The sequence below is a fragment of the Athene cunicularia genome, assembly GCF_003259725.1.
Source record: "Athene cunicularia isolate RWA chromosome 13 unlocalized genomic scaffold, athCun1 chr13_part1, whole genome shotgun sequence".
Lineage (NCBI taxonomy): Eukaryota > Metazoa > Chordata > Aves > Strigiformes > Strigidae > Athene > Athene cunicularia.
The window spans coordinates 17,913,219-17,936,017 of record NW_020799117.1 but is presented as its reverse complement, the minus strand read 5'-3'; the positions used below and the strand labels follow the sequence as shown (position 1 = coordinate 17,936,017).

General features: G+C 39.4%; 1 protein-coding gene across 12 annotated transcripts in view; it reads right to left on the bottom strand.

The window, feature by feature from the left end:
• The window catches only part of KCNIP1 (potassium voltage-gated channel interacting protein 1), a 449,680-nt gene that overhangs the window by 44,483 nt on the left and 382,398 nt on the right, over positions 1–22,799 (bottom strand). The window contains exon 1 of one of the 12 annotated variants that reach the window (XM_026858232.1): positions 15,799–15,907. The exons of the other annotated variants lie outside the window; for them this stretch is intronic. Within the exon in view, the coding sequence (XP_026714033.1) occupies positions 15,799–15,907 (109 nt within the window). Of the gene's footprint in view, positions 1–15,798; positions 15,908–22,799 lie in introns of those variants that run through there. 12 annotated transcript variants of the gene reach the window in all.

Sequence of the window (22,799 nt, the reverse complement as noted above, 5' to 3'; positions counted from 1 at the left end):
CATCTGGGGTGGGGGGGCAGGAATCACTACATTGTGATGAATCTTGGTGAGAGATACTACAGCGAAACACAATGATTATGTGACAAACAGGACTGTATTTAGGAGATTATTGTTGCAAATGACATCCATTAATCACCATGACCAGCCTGGATCCTAACATTCTCCAACATAAACAGCATTTAATTACCTAATTATTTATTTAATATGAGATATCTATATTTAGTCCACTGTGCAGCACAGATGTGACTACTGACACAGACAGAAATAGCCCAAACCTGTCACACAGTACCAGTATGAATTGTTACACATTTTGCCAAAAGCAAGATACCAAATAAATCTCTAGGAAAGGGGCAAACATGATTCACAGCTGTTTTGGTTAGAATTTTTTCCCCAGAATCTAAGAGGATGAAACACAAAATACAGACTCTAGATATTTCATTAGAAGTGCAGAGAACAACCCCAAACCATATAGATGGAAGTGTCAGGAAAGTGCTTTTCCTTTTAACTCCCTCCTGTATCCCACAGCCTTGATTGAACTAAGCCAAATCTTGCCTCCAAGATTTCATATTCAACTCAAAGTTTTCATGCTAAACAGTTTCAATTAAACAGCATGCAAAAAGATATACTCATGTTTAAGTCAGCTACTTCTATGTTCTTTCAGCTTCTGCAGCTCCTAACAGGACAAATGGCACTGAGCTCCACTTAACTTTGTGCTGTGTGCCGTGATCTTCACAACGCTTGACGCAAAGGTGGCAGAACCTGCACCACTACTTACACTTTTTAGAAGGCTAAATATGTGTCTTGTTGCTGCTCTTCATGAGGAAATTCTATCTCAGTAATCAACAGGCAGGTTTATAGTTGAGAAAACTGTAAAATTTGAGAATAAACTAGCTGAAGAGCTTTGCCCAAACTTTACTACACAGCATCTGATGTAGCTTGGTTATGACCAGCACCACCCCAACTGATGCTTTCCGGCACCTCTCTCAATAGAAAATGGGACTTTATGAGGTACAGGAGGGGCTCAAAGGGATAGGTACTCTTCTCACTAATGTAAACCAGAATCAGGTAGAAGTCCAGGAACTTCAGCTAGAGCCAATGAAATGTGAAACAGGTTTAAAAAGAAGACAGCATCATCTTACACTTATCAAGCAACACTGATCCTATCATTGTCTGAAAGACAACAAAATGACAAGCTGGAACTCCAACACTGGAACCCCCTCTTCTCAGGGTGCAGGGCTGATCACTGCTCTCACCACTTCTGGACCTGAATGGAGAGGGCACATGGGATTCAAGAGGGATAAAGCCTCTGTGTGCACTCTGCATTTCAAAGTGGTGCTGTAGTCCACAAATGCAGACAGAATCCATTTTACACGCTATTAATTATCTTAGAAATCTGTTATAATGGTGTTAATACTGCAAGAGTGCTTTGATTTAATTCTGAAAAAGTCACAATTTCAGGGTTGGTGAAATGAATGTCTTTCGGCAACTTCCAGACAGCTAATTGGTATATATAAATTATTTACATTATTACAGAGTCGTGGAGATATGAATTAACTTTTCAGCAAAAGCAGATAAAAATGGGGGAGGGGTCTGGAAGAACAGATATGTATGCTCAGCCACAAGTAGTCTATATTAACATTATCACACCCTGCTAGAGAACATACTAAAATTTTCCATCATTTACGCAGTAACCTGCAGCCAAACACTAGCTCCTTTTGTGGTACATATACCCACTCTGCATAGCTACCACACCTCCCCTCAACTCTATTATGTTTCAACTCCAGGAGAAAAGCCTAGATTATCATCTTGCAGCTCAGTATAAATGTAAAAACATTTCTGATACCAACAGAATTTAAGAGCTTCTGTCTTCAAAGTATTATACATTGCAGGCCTTGCACAGATACGACCCTTTTTAATTTTTATTGTTGTTTCTGTAAAACTGTTGATGCAAAGGAAAGAAATAGGCATATAAACAGTGCTCTAAGAAAACTTAACTGGTGACAAATAAAATAATCAAACTGATGGTCATCATCATAGTGTCGTACTTACAGAACAGGATGAGAAGAAAATTAAAGTAAACTCCATTCTGGCTTCAGACAACTAATTCCCTAAACATTTTTATCCAGCAAAAATTAGAATTTGTCTCCATTACCCAGAACTTACTGATGGGACTGACTTCATGGCAATTCACCCAGAAGGACAGTGGCCAGGCAGGATTAAAACCCACCCAGACCTTTTCAAGCCTCACCCTGAATTTCACCTACCAGATAACATTTCAAGTCATATATCCCATTAGAAGGTAGGTAAACACCATAAACAGCTGTAACAGCCATATTCTGTTAGTTTGTTTGGATCTCTAGATTTGTTAAGAACTGTTCTAGTATTCCCTCAGTGACAGAATTCTTATGCTACTCTGTGCTCTGCTCCCAAGAAACCCCACCACACAAACCCAGCATATACTCCAATGCCTGCTGTGCAGGAGGAAGTCACCACATCAGATATATTAAAGCAGACAGAACACAATATTGTACCATCAGTACATGCACTAAATTACCTCCAAGATGCACCATAGTAAGATCAGTGTATTGTTACAGAAGCTTCTAAGGCATTGAAGCAATTGCCCAATTGAAAGGGAATGTGACATCGCCCTAGCAGGGTCTACGTGACACAAAACCTGAAGGCATCTGAAGTAGCTGAAGGAGCTGGAAAGATCCACAGATCTGAATTCCTTCCAACAATACCAGCTGACATTTCAACCCCTTCAGAAATATTCTTTAGTCTTCTCCAAAGCCAAGTCTGCCCAAAGGAGTTTTGCAAGACAATATTTAGACAGATTTGGTGTCACAAGATGGCTTCCTTAGAAAGCCTGCCCTTCCACAAGTGCTCTCCACCCACTCCAGCAACGGTCCATCACTCCATCTTCAGCAGTCAAAGGATGGCTACATTCAGGTGCAGTTCAAAACTCAGACATCCATTCTAACTCCCTGTAACATGACAAGCTCTCACTGCAAGGAAATTAAACCTCCTGGCATCCGGACTTAGCTTTTCATTTAAAACAGCTTCAACTTGTGTCTCCAACTTGCCAATACATTTTAATTAAATTTATCTGCAGAGATGTGCTTCACAGAAGATTGTGCCTATCCCTCTGAGGATTAGTAGATAAGGACAATTAGAGGTTAGACTGGTTCCTTCACATCTGTTGATACTATGCAACTTTGCTGCTGTGATATATTTGAAAGAAGAAAATAATCCTCCTGCGAAAATTAAATCCTTCCAGATTATACTTAAAACCTCCATGTTAACTTTCAAGAGGTTTGAGGGTTGGTTTTTTTTTTTTTTTTATAACATTGTTTTTAAAACACTCTCCCTGCTAGACAAAGTGACCTGCATGGGACTGAGGCACAATCCTGCCTGAATCCCCCATCATCCAATTGCTCTTCCATCCCAAAACACATAGGTCTTGATAAAGGTCTTGAAGGGGAAGAGAGAATAAACAATGAAAGAACAGACCAGGCTCATCAAGTACCCAATTTAATCTTTTAACATATCACACACCATAATTCCATGATTTCTGTGCTTCTGTTAATTCTCCATGCATATAAAAATGCAATAGTACATAGTATTTATGTATCTTCCTTTCCATCTTTTCTTTATCCCTTCAGACTCCCTAAATCCATCACTTTAATCTGCTGGGCAGAAGGATGTTGGAAAAGGTTAATATTCTCAGTCAGAACTATAACATCTGCCAAGCAGCCTGACACTTGGTTCAGTAGCACTGGGGAATCTCTGACTTCTGTAGCCAACACTTCCACAGGTTATAAATTAAGAATAGCTTTGACAGCCTCTCAGAAATAAGCTTTGCACAAGGACAAGCTAATCTTTAATGATGCTGCCATGCAGTTTAGAAAATGCTGTGCATTTATTTTTCTTAACCCACACTATCTTTTCCTTAAAACAAGGATCTGCTTTGCAGGCACTACAGGCACCAAAATCTTCACCCTTCTCCACACTGACTGCGTTGACCCCCACAGCGATTTGGTATGATGTGGATCCAACATGTACAAGTGCATCACACGGCATCAAATCTTGCCTCATGCACGCTGTGTTTCTGAAGTGGAGAGGCTACCTTGAGCTTGCTATTTTGCAAGTTGGATTTGATGCAGTATGTTACAGTCCACAGTCTCTCTTGCAGCTCTAGAAAACAGGTAAAGCATTAACTGCACCCCTTTAGAAATATGCCAGAACACCTTATCATCTGTGTATTTTATTTTGCTGGGTATGCTCAGGATTTTTTATTTTTTTTTTTAAAGTTTTATGGACTTCTATTCAATTTCTTTTAAAATACCCTACAGAATATTAATGTCTTCTAACATCCTTCTACCCCAGTCCAGAGTGATCTGATTTAGGGAAGGAGTCTGAAGGGAGAGAGGCAAGATGGAAGGGAAGATACGTAAATAGGTACAAAACTCAGGTACTATTGCATCTTTATATACATAGGGAATTAACAGAAGCACAGAAATCATGGAATTATGGTGTGTGATATGTTAAAGGTTTTGCTGTGGTATACTGGTATATTCTTTCTATATACCTACCTTGATTTTTTAAAAAAGGCCCAAATAGTTCCCTTTGAAGTTATGCTTAGTAAAATAATTAAGACAGTTATTTAGCTGATTCATCACTATCACAAAGGTCTGCACTTTTCAAACCATTAGCAAACTTCTAAGTCAGCTCAACACCCAAGTTCTTTAAACACTAATGCATAAAGCACAATAAGCACTTCTGCTTCACAGAGTAGTTTACTTTTTATCTCCCCCTCCAGCACTATCCCACTGAAAACACATCCCTTTCTTCTCTTGGCCATATGCTGCAGAATTTCATGGAGGGCGTTTCTATACTTTCAGTCATGCTCACTCCTCTAGAACACTTACATGAAATCTATTGTCTTTGGGCTTTCTGTTGGCACATATGTTCATTTAATAGAACAAGTGGTTTGTGTTTTCTAAAGAAGGTTGTTGTTGCTCCATTCTTCTACACAGTCTTATTTCACTCCTACAGCTTTCACCACTACACCTGGATGTACCTCTTCACCAGAATATGACTGAAAATTGAAATAGCATTTCTTAGCCTCTATGCTGCCACAGGTAAGTATTAAGCAAATGCTATTTTTTTTTTCCTGCAATGCTTTCTGTTGAAGAAGGGTCTGGTGATGCTGAGATGCTTTCTGAAGAGGAAGGCTTGCCATGCTGCAAATGGAATGACTATTTTACAAACAGACTAAAAATAAAATCCATATCTATTCAATCAGAACTGTTAAAGCTGAAGGGGAAACATGAACACAGAATACATCTTAAGGGATGACTGACTAAATTAAAGCTCCACAACAGTCCAAAAAAATTTTATTGTTCTCAGACTGAATGCTAACATAGTTGATTACTCAGGTAGGAGTTGCAAAACGTAAGTGGTGTATTTTTGTCACATGAAAGAGGAAGAAGAACATTTTCCATCTTCTTGGTATTACAGTAATCCTAAAATTGCCTGTCAGTAATTTTAGATGAATAGTGTGGACACCCAGAGTCCCACATCAAAAACACAGACCAGAATTAAGAAGCCATAGAGTGATGCAGTTCTTTAAGAGCTATACCAGCAATTAAAGAACATGATTGGGGGGGGCGCACACCGAATTGCTTATACAGCATTACTATCTCACTGGAAACAACACAAAGCAGGGTGTCTAGACCAGCTGTTCCTGCACTGCCATGCCATGCCTGTGGTGAGGGTGACACCACCTCTTTACAGTGCACAGAGAGAAGGGGAAGAAGAGAACAGCATCTCCACCAGAGTCTAAAAGATAATCCAAAACACAGGGCTGTGTGGGATGTCTCCCATCATATTCCCCTCCTGTGTTCATTCCTATCTTCCCAGGACTGTGTTTTCCCTGCTTTCAGGAAATCGGGAGACCAAAGGCAGGATCTTCTGTTTTGTCCTGGAAGGAACAAACAGCTAAAGGAGAGGGAAGGATTACAGGTCCATATGATTTTTTTCATCTTTCACTTCAGTTCTTCAGAAAATCTTGGAACAAACAGTGCTGTATTCTTACAAGCATGGGTTACTGTAAAACTGCAATAGAATAAAACTGAATTGATATAGTGCATCCTTGTGCAGAGGAGAGAAACAGAGAATGCATTACATTTTCACCCGAGTAATATTTTTTGGCCCTGTCTCACATTCAATCTCATCTGGAAGCTAGGGAAAGGAATGGTCTGTGAAACTGCCATGAGGTAGATAGGAACTGGCTGGATAGCTGTTCAGGGGACAGGTCTCAGTGGTTCAGCATCAAAACAACAGGAGGCATCAAGCGTGACTCCACTGAGGTCCTTCTTGAGTCTAGTGGTGGTCAGTGTATATTAGCAAGGTGGAGTATCAAACAGAACAGGTATCATCACGTTGGAAAGGACTGAAGGAGACCTTCACAAATTTGAGCAAAGGCCTGAAGGTAACTAGATGGAATTCAGTAAAGACAAATGCAAAGGGCTACAAGTTCAACAACAGAATAAACTACACAAATACAGCTGGCCAGACTGTATCTGCACATTACGGTGGTCAAAAGCTGAACATAAATGACTGGTCTTATATTGCTGCAAAGACAATAAACACTTCACAAGAAGTACAAACAGGAATACATTTTGTCAGTCATGTGAAATCATCCCTCTGCTGTGCTCAGTAGCAGTTAGGTCACAGCTCCAAGAAAGATGTGCATTAACAACAAATACTTCAGGTAAGAGCAATGGAAATGATCAGACACTAAATCATAACAAACAAGGAAAGACCAAAAGAATTAAGAGTTATTTAGACTAGTGAAGAGGAACCTGAAAGAACATAACACAGCTTACAAGGCTTGCACAAAGATAAAAGAAATCATCTGTTCTCTATGTCATTGGTGAAGACAAAGTAACACTTGTAATGAGTTTGCCATACTGACACAGACAGATACAACCCTGCTTTGAGACAGGAGGATGGAATAAGAGACCTCTTCACCTTCCACATCTACTTTACTATAATTTTATGAAACATTTACACACTTTTCCTATAAAGAGCTTTTTTCCACAAAAAAGTGAAAACCTACATCTTTGACTCTGATCAGGTGAGTGTAATGCCTCAAAAGACTTTCAGTTTTATGCCTGTGCAAGTTATGCGGTGCTTGTGAGATAATTGTACCTACTGATGCTTTAATTTAAATTAAATTTAAAGTAAATGCTTTTAAGTAATTGAATTAATTGTTATGTCTCACTCAAGGAATTCACTAGATAACAACCATGTAAGTTTCAAAGTTTCAGCATTATTGAATATCCCTGAAGATGTTTTTCCTGAATTGCTGCGAAGTGTTAACTGTTTTCTAACCAATTCTTTGCATAAATTAGTACAGAAGGACGAAGCTGCTAGTCTAATTCAAGATCAGTACTGCAGTTTGTTTTGCTCTTCCTTCCTCTTCAGAAAAGAAAAAAAATGCAATACTGTCACTTGGGAATTGGAAAAATATGTTCTGTCTGTAGAAATGCTATAATTTTCAGCAATAGCTTTAATAATATTTTTTATAAAGATCAGGATCTGCTGGTATGGTTTAGGAGATGTGGTAATCCACCATTTTCCACTTCTGAGTACTTAACTGTCCCCTCTAGAGTGACAGACACATAACGTGAACTTTAACAGAGCTAGAAAAGGGGTAGGGTATTAATTCTATCTCTTAATAATAAATAATCAGATAAAAAACAAGCTTTTGATTGCTTAAGTAGGAAGGCACTAATCAAAGTAAGCAAAGAGACACTAAAGACTTATAGGGAAGTCTCTGGACCATACTACGTGCTGAAGACAAGTGTTCAAGAAAGCCTATATGGGAAAGAGGACCTGCTAGCAACTTTGATGTTACCTTTCTTAGAAACATAGTTTACATGAATTTGTGTGTTCAAGCAAGAAAAAAGTGTAGGTTGTAGGTTTTAGACTGGGAGGATGGGATTGCCCAGATTGGCAGAGAGACTGAAAGAGCAGACCTTCAGGTCTGGTCAGTTGCTCTGTAAAGCAGTGACATTTAGAACCTTTTGATAAAAAGCAGAGGGACATCATCATGACCAAGAGCAACAGACAGGGTAGCATTTCAGATGAACGAACCAGCCAACAGAGCTTTGCTCCTTGAAGGGCTGTGCCCTGCTGTCTCATGGACATTGGGTCTGAGCACTCCACAACTCTGATCACACTGCAAAGATGCTGGGTGATAAAACCCTGCAAAGAGTGCAAAAGGAGGCAAAACAGTAGCTGCAGTGTATTGGTATGCACATGTACAAACACATGAGGCAGTTTTACACAGACACTAGGGGACACAGGACAGAGCTGTGAAACATGGAAAGCCCTACTACAACATGAAGTAAATAGGTAAGAAATTACTGCTTCAATAGAAAGGTTAGCAGTCGAGCAACTACAATAAACATTGAAGTATGAACAGCAGAGTAGTGCAATATGCTCTGGTAAACACAGAGCCATGAGTAATTACAGCTACTAACTGAATCACTTCATAGATTCAGAGAGCTGAGGCAGTATCTCTACTGCTAAAACAAACCTCTTCTAGTTAAAAGGTTTGAATTGCCTGTCTGAAAGAGTGCTGGACACTAAAAGCTCCAGAGTTAAGACAGCAATTGCATGAACAACTCAAATTAAGTTCCTCAGGGAGTGGAATGACTGCAATTAATCCACAATGTCAAAACCTCTCCTACTCCTTACCAGAAGTGAAGCTGAGAGAAAAGCCACAGAACATCAGAAGGAGCTGTCAGGAGCTAATCTAGAGAGACTTCTTAAGCACTAGCAAATGCCATGAGGCTTCGGAAATGAGAAGATGGTGCACAGCGAACAAAATTCACTTCATCCCCAGTTGGGAACTAACAGCTCAGGCTGTATCAAGGCCACCAACCTTCAGATTGGACTGTATAGTGAAGTCTGGGGGCTAACTGCATGAGAGAGGACACCCTGAAAGCTGAAAGTGCTGCAAGAAAATTTAGAGATTACAGGAAACCTGTAATAATTAATTGGAATAACTTCAAAAAAGCTAAACAGAAATAGATTATAAATGCAGATAATGCACTTGCCAAGATTTACATGGACAAAACCCTATGTAAGGGGAGCACGGACAAGATATCAAAAACCAGGAACCCCTGAGTTAATTTTGGCTGCACAACTCTTGTTCTGTCCCCTCATGGGTATGGATTATGCAACACTGTTTTACCATAAGGACATGAGTAATATCCTCATGAAGCAAGACCATTCTCAGAAGTATTAAGACCAAGCAGTAACAATAGTTCAGGCATTTCTCTTCTGATTGCTTCCCACTGTAACTTGGGACTTTATCTTGCAAGTTACCAACGTGTCTGAATGAGCTGAGTATTTGAAAGCGTGCTACACCTATGCAGACAGGGACATATGAACACAATGTTACCATGATACATCCCTGGCCAAAAAAAGATGTTCTGAAATAGATAATCCACCACAGATTTGTTGTTTGGGTTTTTTTAAAATATAATTTTACTGCCATATCTCAGAGCCAGAGTCTCACTGTTTCCAGCTGAACAGTAAAATAATTGCATAAACTCACTCAGACCAATATTCCATTAAAAATCTGAGATCTAGTGGAGATGCTGGGATTTAATAGTTGCAATAAGAACCACAGCCCAAAATGTTGATCTACCACACTGATTCAGTTTCCTACACTCCTCAAGAACGGGAAAAAATAATAATTTTGCACAGTCATGAAAACATGAGCCTACTTCTAAACACCACCAGTTTATGCACAGCTTGAGGGCTAAAAGCATTCAAATTCACACTGCTGCAAGACATGGAAGTGGATGGGGCTGAGAGAGGAGGAGAGATGGCTACTGCACCCTTAGTTCTCTTCATACAGATGGGCAATGATCCAGGATGGCCTTGTCAAAAAATTCCTCACAGCAAAACTACCGATACCTGTTACATTAGTTCATGTATGAGAGGAAAGAAGTGTGCCACCTTGTATGCAGATGACCACATAGATAAGAGCAAGAGGCAAGTGTATCACAGAATAACAACATCAAAATCTCTGTCCCAGATCAAACTATGCATATTTTCTATCAGAGTTCGTAGTGAACCATGCACAAAACTTCCATCTTTCCTTGCAAAGAGCAGTCCTTAAAATACAGAAGTTAAATCATAACAGCAGGGTCAGAACAAAGCTAAATTCACCTGAGGAGGTATGAGAATATTATCACTTCAGTGGTATACTGCAACATATTATGTTCTATTATACAACTGACTGGGGTTTTCAGAAGTGCAATTGAGCAATCCTTAAGGCTAATAATTGTTTTCCTTAAAATATTAAGGAGACTTAACTTGGAAAGCTTTATAGGTCCCTGCCTTTCCTGTAAAAAAGTTGTATAGGTCCCCACCAGAAAGGCAGATACATGAAAGAACAGATGATGTTTTTGGGAACTTTCACAAACATTTTATTTTTCAGTCCCTTGTATTTAAAGGTAAAATTGTTTAATTTGCATTGTAATTCTCAGCTCATCTGAGTGTGCATGACTGCAGTCAAGGTACGGAAGTGCCATACCAGAACACAGCACAGAAAAACTTGAAAAACAAAAAGCCAAGAGAAAACAAGAGAAATAAGAGAAGCTGCATCAAGGAAATCAACAGAAACAGGATCCTGCAGCAAGAGTAACGGAGGACTGGAGGATACAGTGCACAGGCTCAGGTGCCTCCTACCCTGCACTTCAGAGAAGATGTACTGTAATTATAGATTGCATTTTTATAACATCTCTCATTTGAGCCCTTTGAAGAGTATGAATAATAGTTATCCTTATCTTCCCTATGAGATAAAAGTAATTGGATGAATGTATCAGCGGAGGAACTAGCATAGCAGCGAAAGGAACTGGACTTTTATATTTGTGTGGTGCTCCAACCTCTGCCAGCACTGACACTATTGAGACTCTTCCAGAGTGCCTCCCAGCCCAGCACCCTGCCCACAGGCTGCCTGCACTCTGTCACGGCCGAGGTTACCCCTGGCTGATGGCAGAGGTTCACACCAGCTCTGTCTCTGAACAGGCTGAGATCATAGAAAGAGAACACATGGTTTCTGCCTTGAATGAAGAAAAATCTGTACAAAGGCTGGAATAATTGAAAAGAAATCACTGGGAAGGGTGTAAAGAAATGTGCTGGTTCAGCTCTAATACAGTCTCTGCACCATGAAGTATTAATGGGCTGAAATCAGCACTTTTGGTATCTATTGCCTGTGCACCTTCACAGGGGATACCCTGGAAAAGAAAGCAATTCCAGTTTTTAGTCTGGTCAAACCTCTCTTCTTCCCTCTCTAAGTGGGTTTGAAGTTCCCATGTGAAGCTAGAGGAAAGAATATGCTCTCACAAGAGCTTTTATAGAAGACTATCCCTATTCCACATTTGGATTAATCAATAGTTTATCAAATTATGAGAACAAGCCAGAATATACATTTCACTATAGGTTGGCTAGTATCTGTAGCACCTGGGCAATAATCTTTGTAGAGCTGGGCTCTGGGAGCCAGAGCAGGAACTCTGGTCTGCCCCTCGTGCAGAACTGATCTCCCCTCTTCAGAAGCTTTAACCTTTACATCCTATTACTTAAAACCACACAGTACCTTATGAATCAAATCAGTATCAAGTATGATTTGTCTTTGGCTATTCCCAGCCCCAGCACCTGGGACAGTACCACAGGCGATAACAATACAATTTGAGGTGATGAATTACCAGATTATAAATCTTACCTCTTTGTGGTTGCTTCAGATACAAACTTCGGCATATTTTGTGTTTCAGGATTCAGCTAGTTTTGTTTTGAACTCAGCTGCTGTCAAGTAAAGTCACTATGAGGAAGAAGCCTCCAGGTCTGAGGTCCAGAATACCTTAAGGGTTACTTGATATGACAGTAAACGTCTATCTCCTCTCCTCATGTAACACCATGTACCGGACACACCACATGAAAACAGGTGCACTGAGGAAGAATTGGAAGCACTTATTCTAGTGAAGGTAGAGGGAACTGGCTTTAAGACCCCATCTCCATTGGCGATCTTATTAAAAGCATTTGTGGCAACTGCAATCTACCAGTCTGCGGTGTATTTTTGACATACTGTTGAATTATGTAGACACATACAGTGACAATCCCTGAACTGAGATAGCTGTTTTTTAAATTTATTTATTCAATCAAGAAAAATATTTGAGCACCTGCTTCTAAATCTTCTATCATAAAATAAGTGACTACAACTAAGGAAAGCATAGTTTCCTGCATTAAAAAGCTAAATCCCTGACAATATAATTGATGGTATGTTTTACTTCACGTATTTTCAGAGGTTTGTCCCCTGCCATAGGTATTACTGAATCAATACTGAACTAGTCCAAACCCACAATTTATTTCCTCCGGATCCCTCTAATTTGAAGAGCTATGATTTATATATGTTTCAAGGCTACCTAGAGGCTGGATGGATGTTCTGCAAAGAAGTTGAGTTAAAGCCAAACTCATAAAACAAATGTACAGCCACAATTTACTCTCAGTTTATGGAGAAGGTTTTTAGTCTCCAACCATAATTAACACAGGGTTTCACCAGATCTTTCCCCAAATTATTCGTAATACATATGTAACTGTTTGTGGATGCATTGTTGCACTAAAGAAAACCCATCTTCAACTCTTGGTCCACCCTCTTGGATGTGGTCACGTGTAGCTCTTGGGAGCTGGGAACTAACCCAACAAGGTTGCAGCAGCTCTCCCTCAAAGCACAGAACTGCAGTAACGACACAGCCAAACACAAACCCCCAAAACATAGAACAGTGAGGAAAACAAAGCAACAAGTCATCAATGGTTCTATATCTATTAGGGTCACAAAAAACTGCCCCATGCTTTGCAAGCCTTTTCATTTTAGTTAAGCAAATTTTGTCTCAAAACTTTATCTAGACACTCCCCTCCCCCACTCCCCCCTGCCTTGTTGTGTTTTGTTTGGGGTTTTTTTTGTTTTGTTTTGCCTTTTTTTTTTTTTTTAAACAAATAGGAACATTTTAATGAAGCATTCAGAACACACAAACAGTATAGCTGACAAAGGTCTGATCTTACTGGAGTTCTTCAGTTTGGCTGAGTTTTACGGGATTAGTTCACCTAAACTTGTTCCACCTGAACTACAGGTGGAGCAAAAGATCAGAAAAAAAAGATTCTTTCCTATTGGCTTAATATTTTATTAAAAAACACTCAACAGTTTTAGGTTGTGCTCGGAGATTAGAACTGCCACTGATGCCTCTGGTTTTGGTTGTTTCCAATCAAACATCTGAATGAACTAATAGCAAGAACAGGACCTCACCTCTAGAACATAACTAACAAAGAAGGTGGAACTGAGCAACATGAATTCAGCTGCAGCAAATTCTGAAGCGTCACATTTTCTAAATTACTGTCTACACTATTTCCCTCTCCATAATTATTGCTTCTTATGTTAGACTAACAAAGAATCAGAACTTGGGTTTTGGTGGTTTGTTTTTTGTTTTCTTTAAAGAGGACAAAGGAACACTAAGTAAGCCTGTTCCACCTACAGAAGAGAGAACAATTCTAGTTCTAAAAAGCATAATAATAAAGCCAAATTCAGTGTCTTATTTTAGTGTTATTTCACACCACCATAAGACACATGGAATTTCTAGATGTTTATTTATAAAAAGAGTGATCATCTCTAGTGAATATAAAGATGTTACTTATGTTGCACCCACTGTACCTTTCCCATCACTGTCACCTGGCATATCAAAGAAAACAGTTTAATGCCACCCTTAAAAATTTCTAAGTGATTGAAATCTGCATTGCACTACATTAATGACCACCTACATTACATTAATGTTACTATTTACACATATAAGTAATTTTTAGCACAGGTATAGTCAGAAGGAAAAAACACAAGCTCATATAATTAATGAGTACCAAATAAATATATCTTAGTCTCCAAGTGAATTATTCTGCACCCAGAAAAGAATTCCAAGAAAAATTATCCAAAGCAAAAAAGGTTTACAGTATCATGCTCCTATATGCTGTCAGGTAATCCATCAGCAATCAGGAACTATGTGTATCAGCACTTCTGACAGTGTTCCCTTACAAAGAGTTAAAAGAAAATGCTATACCCTTCTACACTTGTATGGATTGAGTGATTATCGACCGATGACCGCAAACAAAATGCAGTTCAGTGAATACAATCTGGGACTATTTATTCATTTCTGCTCATTTAATCTATGAGCAGACAACTTTCTCACCTGCCACATATTTGACTTTGCTGGGGAAACACTGGGGAGACTCTTCTGGGGAAAGCAATTGCTTTGAAAAGAGCGGACAATGGAATTACAGTAACGAGGTCTGGAAAGAAGGTATAAAAATGTTCTTGCTGTTAACAAGTAGCAACGCACTTGCCTCAGCATTTGACTTGACAGCTTATTTTGAAGGTGAGCACTTCTGTTGCCATTCTTTGAAAATAGTTGTCATTGTCAGAGATCTTCATTTATTTCTAATTATATAATTGAACTCCAGTGACATTCTAGGAGTAAACTAAAAGCTCCCATGATATATTAATTTTGTAATAAGGAATATCAACATTCACGTAATGACAAATACATGCCAATTTACATTTCTCTTGGTCTAAATAACATAATTCATTTATTTAGGCCATTTTTCATATTTGTTCCTAATCCTGGAAGAGGATTTCTAGGATGTGACAGCAGTGATTTTAGAGTAGCAAGCTTAAATTCCATCTGCTTTTGTTGCTTTTAACATTATCCAGTAAAACATACTTAACATATACATTTCCTCCAGTTCTATTAAATCTTTGATTAGCCTTAGCCAACTCATATTTTAAAGATAATATCTGAATAAAGTAATGTGTTTATGCTAGTATTTTATCATTGTTATTTCCTTTGCTAGATAAACTTTGCACAGTTAGTGACTGAAGCAAGTGACTTGGGGGTCCCCTTTTTTAAAAAACAATACCTCATTTGCTTCGTCAAGAAGTTACTCTTTCAAAATTCAGTGATACTTACATCCCTTCATAAATAGATAATATGATCCCCAAAGCTCACTTAATCATTAAAACACATATGCTTTACTCAGGCAGGAAAACCTTTAAGAAAAAAAAAAGTTCATTAGTTCATTACATTGGTAAGATAAAGACAGAGACCAAATCTTCCATTTCAATAGGTGAAACTAGAAATATTTCTCCCTAGATTATTTTCTTTCTGTTTACTTTGCTGAAGAGTCTGGAATAGCAGATACACAGAAGTTTTGTTTTATTCACATTAATTCCATCATGTCTTTAATCTGCAAATGTCACAACAGAATTGTTTTAGGTAGCCATAAGAAATCATGCACTTAATTATCAGTGGTGCTTCCATTATCCCAAGAGAGATTTTCTTTTTTTCCATGTTGATACTAATTTATTTTCAAGAGAGAAAATGAATTAACAATAAGAAAAGACAAGAAAATTTGATAAAATAACACACAAGGCAAAATATCACAGCTTCAGATTCTCTCTGGCTATGGTAATATACCAAAAACAAACATCGTCAAAAAAGCATAATTCCCTCTTTGCAGCCTGTATGATTCTTAATAAAGATGAAGACAATATTGAGAATCAGTGCACTGACAGACAATGCTTTCCTTCCCACTGCCTATCTGCTACCTACAGTGGCTTTACTGACACAAATTTAAACAAAAGTAAACAGGAGCTAGAAAACTTGGAAGGTCTCTTACCATCTGACAAGTCAATTAGCCCGAGGTAGTGCAAAAGTTTCAGAGAGGAGCACACCACCACCACAATCCCTAAAGTCTGAAGTCCCTCCGACTCGCCTTTAGTCCACATCCTTTAAGGCACCAGATACCTACTGGTGTGCCTGCAAACAACTGGCAGACATCTAAAGCTGAGAAATCCTGTTTGAAGCTTTTCTTCCGGCTGCTCAGCTAAGTGTACAGCACATTTCCCTCTCCCCCCCTCCACTCCCCCCTCATTTTCACACTCCCTCTGTTTCTCAACCTCTCCCCCTATTTCTAGTTCTTCTCTTCCCCACTCTCCCTTGTTTGCTTTTTTTAAAAAAATATACAAGCAATTTCTGCATTTAACCATATTCTATGGTTCTATTTTCTTTCACTTCAGGGAAATTCTCTCAAGAGTTTACTCTGCCCCTGAACAACTCAGCACTGTGCAGCTAACCTCAGCAATTTCACACACAATTATTATTGTTTAAAATATCTAATACCGGTCAACTTTTGCATTCAGTATTTTCTCAGTAATTCTGCCAATGCAGATGGTTTTGTCAGCGCCTCTTCTGTACTGCATGAGAGAATATGGCACATTGTAGGGGAAGAAAGGAAAGGTTTTTAATTCCACCCTATCCCCCCCCAGGCTACACATAAACACACTTCCCACATACATGTGTACACCCATACAGAGCCCAGGACCTACAGAGCAATGCTTTGTAAGAACAGCTCTAAATTCTCTTCCTCTGGGTTAGCTGCTGGACAGCAAAGAGCACATTTCGCTGGTGTTTAACACAGACCCAGACATCAGTGTGGACCAGCGCTGGCCTGAACAAGCATCCTCTGCAGGCAGCTAAGGAAGACAGACAGATGCACTTTACACTTGCTCATTTTTGCAGTATTTCACCAGGCTACTGGCATGGGCTAGCACTGCGGGTTGCTCTCAAGTTAAGTCAATTATGTATTTCTCCATTATCACCACAGATGAGTAAACACTTGGCAGGTTGAGTGTTTTATCAGATGGCAGATGCAAGATTGCAACACCAGTAAGAGCTGGATTTTTCAAGCATGCTATTAGTGGAAGATGCTGGTATGCCCCATGTGGGATGTTCAGGATAACAGAGGTAGCCAGTGCCTTTTATTTTACAGGTCTCAAGAGGCTGTATTTTTCCCCACACTGTTCCCACAGTTCAGGCAAGCAGTAGCTGCCTTTCCCCACAGTCCTGAATGAGTAGGGCAGGCTGGCTTTCACCCCACCATGCTGCTCCCACAACATCCTCTGACACTGTCTCTGCCTTAAACAACTGCTGAACAATAACATCAGGTGCAGACTCTCAAAGGGATTTTGCATATCACATTAACTAAGTAATGCACTTGAATTGCTTAGAGATGTTCATATTGAGGACAAGTTAGAGGTGTGATCAGAGGCACAGAGTGATCAAGTCAACAAGTAATGAACACTTTAATTGAATTTGAGCTTTGTTTCTGTATGCAGGTGGCCAAGAAGAGATCACATCTGTAAATGTGTTATTCATGAGCTTTCTCTGTCATTGGCATCTACCTATCCAGAGCTCAGTGGAATGATATGAAAGCCACCTCTACTAGTTAGTACTTTAGACCAAAGGGGTTTCAGTCGATACTCTGTAGCATCTGCCACATTAGGTTTTCATTGCCCTGGCTGTATAACAGGCTATGATGCCACATTATGGTTCATATTTCCTGGACTAACACATTCAGATTTAAAAACTATCAAGGAACTGAAGTCACTGCACTGTCAAATCTCTCCCAGACAAGAAGGGTAGAATTCAGAAGAGAAACAGACCTTAAAACATTTAGATAATTCCTTGATTTATCATGTCCAGTACTACCACCAAAAAACCCCACCACATTAAGTTTGGCCAGGCATACTGACTACAAAAATAACCAAGTTCCTTCCCACCTATAGAAGAGATGTTTGACAGATTTACTGGCTGCCTGGTAGACTTTGCACTCTTTTCTCAGACCCTTAAGTTAATGGATCTTAAAGAGCACACAGAATGAAAAAGCCCAGACCTTACAGATCCATTCATTCCCAGGCACATTATTTATTTGCAGATACATCTAATCACAAGATTTCTTCCCAGCAATGTATGAACCTCCTGAATCTCTAGTAATTACTACAAAAAAAAGTGAAACAAAAAAAACCTGGTGATACGATTAGCAATGAAACTCAAAAAGCCTGTCTTCCTACAGCTATGCCTTGCAGTTCTACAGTTCTCCCATCTCTGCATCTTCTAAAGTCCTGCAGCAGACCTTAGCAAGAGGCATGGAGAAGGACATGAAAAACCAGTAGCTCCATTGTTTGTGTTACTGCACTTCATGCCAAGTGTAACATTTTTGATTCTTTAGGTGTTCCTGATATAAGCAACTGAAACAGAACAGCTGGTTTCAGTCCCTAAAGCCCTTGCTGCATGAAGAGCTCATGCATCCCAGAAGCTTGGAATTCAACAGACAGTATATCTAATGCTGTCAAAGCCAAATCATGATTTTTGTGAGGCTGAATGAGTTCTTAAACAGTCTTGGAGGGAATGTTGAAGGAGAATTTTTCCATACAGGACCATCAGGAGGGTTTGGGATCACCTTGAAACCAGCAGTTCTTCCTGGATGCTGCTGCTTCTCCCTCATTTCCTACAAGAGTCATTCAGCTCATTCTACACTTGCTTGTTACTGCCCCAAGAACCAGGCTTCCTTACGTTAGGGATGTGTTGGTGTCATGTTGTGCAAACATTTTATGGACGTTGCTTGACAGGCAGAGCACTAGGTCCCCTCCATCCATCCAACCTTTTTGTTTGGAAGCCACATACTGACCTGCCATTATCGTGTACAATTAAGAAAAATCAGCTTTCTGCCACTATTTCAACATTCAAATCACCAGGAATGACTGACTAGAGTTGGCTACAGATGGCCTTATGGGAGGCAAATCCTATGGATCCTATCCCAAATAACAGTGGGGAAACCACAGATGTGTAACAACATTAATATAAGGAAAAGATGGCATCTTTCCTCAAAAGCTTATCTCCCATCTTGGCCCATTAGTTACACCAACACTCGTTCTTTACGGTAGTACTGAGGTAATAAAAGAAACTGGTTCTGTGATTTAAACCAAAGAAAGGCTACTCAGTTAAGTTCTCCCACAGAAATTGCACAGAAATAGAGCTTCAACTCTTAACAAGAGGCAGCAATATTAATCTGAGTCAATATTAATTTGAGTCACTCCTGGAACAGTGAGGAAAAACCCAAAGCACTGCCAAATAGTGGGATTCAAATTTTTTTATTTCTACAGAATAAATATTCTACAGCCTAAAAACCATTCTGCAGATCTGCAGCAGCTTTTGGATCAGTGCTTCCCAAACATTTGTAAATCTGCTGCAAAATACATATTGTTATCCTCAGAAAGGGTAGCTCAAGGGACTAAATAATTTTAACTAGAATCACACGTAAAATGAATAGCATGAACTAGAGTGCCTGGTTTTCTACCATAGCCACTGAACAACAGATTTTGTAGAACAGCAACTGGGAGACCATTTTTTGTAGTTTATATACAGACAAGGTTAAGCTCACCAGTGAAGCAGTAAGCTTTACTTTTGCCAAATCCTAAGAGAGGAATGTAAAAAACCAATTTTTTAAAATACCAGATATTCTTGCTAATGCCTAGTGTTCTTACATGCAGCAAAAGGGATTGAGTGCCTCAACTGTGAAAACAGTTTGTGTTGGGTATGCACAATCAAAATAACATGTAGTGAAAAGGATTTTCTGGTAATAGAAGAATCACTATGATGAATCATATCAATGATTTATGTAATCTATAACCAGCTCTTAAAATTGGGTGTGTGGGGAAAACACATCATGTGAACGTACAAAAAAAATCACAGCAAAATAGAGAGTAATATTCCCCACGGCAGAAGCTTCTCCCAGTGACCACACTATTAGAAACACATTTATGCCTTCAAAGAGGAGAATTTGTCTCCTCACTTTGTTTTAAAACAAATGCAGCATGACATGTTCTCATTACCCTCACATTTAAGAAAACCACAGTGGTATTCTATGATTAGCCTGGTATAAAACCCTAAATATTAAATTTTTGTCATTTTGATTGAATATTCCTTTGCTCTTGTGTTATGATAAAGAATAAACAGGAACATCTGATTGATTCTTCTTGTACAGTTCATTATTTCAAATATCTCCAGAACATCTCTGTTTATGGATCTTCCAATACTTAGCAATCCTGAACAGTCTTCTCACATGGCTACTGTCCATAAATCTATTTTCATTGCAGATCTCTGAAGCCCTTCCACTTCTGTTGTATTTCAGAAATGGCATAATGAGATCATTCACAGTATTGCAGGTGTCTACAGCATCAAAAGTATGAAATCACTGTTCCATACACATTTATCCAATATGATTTCTTTTGTGCATGTATAAAGCTAGCAGGTTTATTGCTGTTTTGATTTTAAACTAAGCAAAACAAAATGAAAGCTAGGCCTTTCTCATGAGTGATTTTAACTTAACTAGTCCCAAGCAATGATACTGACTGCTTATCAGCTTGCCTTGTTCAACAGTCATTCATCTGCCCCATTCACCACAGGTGGTTAAGCCCCTTCAGTGTTTTTCAAGTATCTCTGGATCTGACTAGCCCTAATAATTTTTGTCATCTGTAAATTGTGTGGAGAGAAAACCACTGATTGATAACTGCAGATTACAGTTTCAAAAAAAAATGCTACAAGTAAATTAGCAAATCTGATATTTAAGGAATTACTTTAGATGGGGCCTCTAAACCAGCAACCTCCAATTAAACTAACAACCGTTCAGTGACAATGTACTCTGGTCCCTTCCCATTTGGACCACTACAATTCCACTCTGACCCCTCTGCCTGCAAATTAATTCGACTTCATATCACACTTGTGTTTCCCAGCAGTTATTCACCAGCTAGGAGTGTTTCTGAAAGTCCTGGCTAATTACCAGTTATTATTTTTGTCACTAGAGATACATTCTGTATAATGATAGATGAACCACAAATGTCTCATTAGTTGGTTTGGATAACACAGAAATTTGGATGCTTTTCTTAGTGCTGCACAGGGAGCTGGGAATAAGGAGCTCAGGTCCTCAGTCTGCCATTTCCTCACTGTGTGAGGGCAGGGAAGTAACCGGCAGATGAACCCTTGTGCCGACATCATGTAAATTGTTCTGCTATAACAAAGCCAGCTATAATTCCATCAATAGTTTTGCCCTTCATTCACTCCTTCCAATTCATGTGAAGGAGCTACTATCTTTGTTCCATTCATGTCTCCTGGCATGCTGGCAGTGGTAGAATGTTGTTGGCTCTAAGGACTCATGGACAATTTATGGAGAGAAGCAGAAGGACCCCTAATGTTTCTCCCTTTGAGAGAACTGTCTTGAGCTAGTAATTCCCAGCCTTCTATGAGCCTATGAGCACAATTCACATCGCCAACTTTGAAAAAATGCAAGAATATCTCTGAAAGACTCCAGAAATCCAATACATCATTACTGACTTTTTCTAGGCCAGCTGGAGGTACAGAGAAGACATCCTACCTTGAAGTTATCACAGTTGCTGAATGGAGGACTCTGCTTTACTCCGGACCTCATGATGACAAAAGCTGGTGAGTGTTAATGATGCACACACAGGTCAAAGTTAAAGCAAGTCTCATATCAAGCTACAAATTGTGCTAAGACCAGGATCTAATGAAGAAACCATGTAAACTTGAAGGACTAACTCAAACCACAGTTTGCATGCACTGTCCAAAATTGGCTAATATACAATTGAGGGGATATATCATTAATGAAAGCATCATTAACTATTAAATACCATTGACAGGAATTCAGACAGGCTCTATTGCACTTTTCCCTTCTGTTTAACAGGTTTTCAACTATTTCTCTAGATTTTTGTTCTTAAACCAACAAAGTTGCATGAACCAGACCAGCAAAATCAAAACCAGCAGCCTCCTCTAAGATCACAGATCCCTAATCAGACTTGCAGAAGTGCAATGGCTGCTCTCAGGACTGGCCCAAGGAACTTCAGCACCAAAATTGTTCTCTTTTCAGTGCTGTTGTTTAGGCTGAATTAAATCCTAGCAACTGCTTAATAACCTCAGCTGCACGAGGAGGGGAGACAGGAAAAGGTTGAAGGACTTTCCTAGTCGACCTACTTTTTAAACAGACAATGAAAGTTGAGAAGGACACATGCTGTGAGAAAAAGTAGGTGCAAGGAAGTGAAAAGTTGAAAGAAGAAACAGCACAAGAGGGCATTTCAAGTCTGAAATAAGGAACAGTGAATAACGGGATGTAATGTGAAGAACAGATCCAGAAGGGACTAGGACGAGGATATGTACAACTGAAACTGCACAAAAATATCAAACTTGATGTTTCAACTATACTCCAAACAGGGAAAATGCCACTCCATCAGTCCATGCAGCCAGCCTGAGCTGAGCCCCACATGCGGCTGAGCACTTCCCCCGGAACCCATACTCTGAGGTGAGCAATCTTCTCATCAGGAAATACACAGAACTGACGGCAGTGAAGAGCAGCCAAAAGCAGCTGTTAAACACCACAATTGCCAGAATACAGATGTGCTTTACACTGGTTGTTTCTTGCTTACTGGATTTCTGCCACATGAGAGAGGAGATGTGACCCCTCCCCTCGTGGCACTGGCAATAACTGCTTCCAGAACCTGAACAGCAGGGACGCAAAGCTAAAAGCCTCTGCTATCAAGTCGAGTTGCAGTGATTTTCTTAACACAGGTGGATTTTTCCCACATATTATATATTTCCCATGGGTATCATCTTGTCACAGCTTCATTCCCAGTTTTAATAAAAGTGATAATTAACAACGAAGAACCTCTGCTCTTAGAATTACTTTTTTGCTAATGGGCTTTGTTTTTCCAGATTCAGATTGAATTAGATATATGAAAATGACAATGAACAGGTTTATCCCCCCCCCCCCCC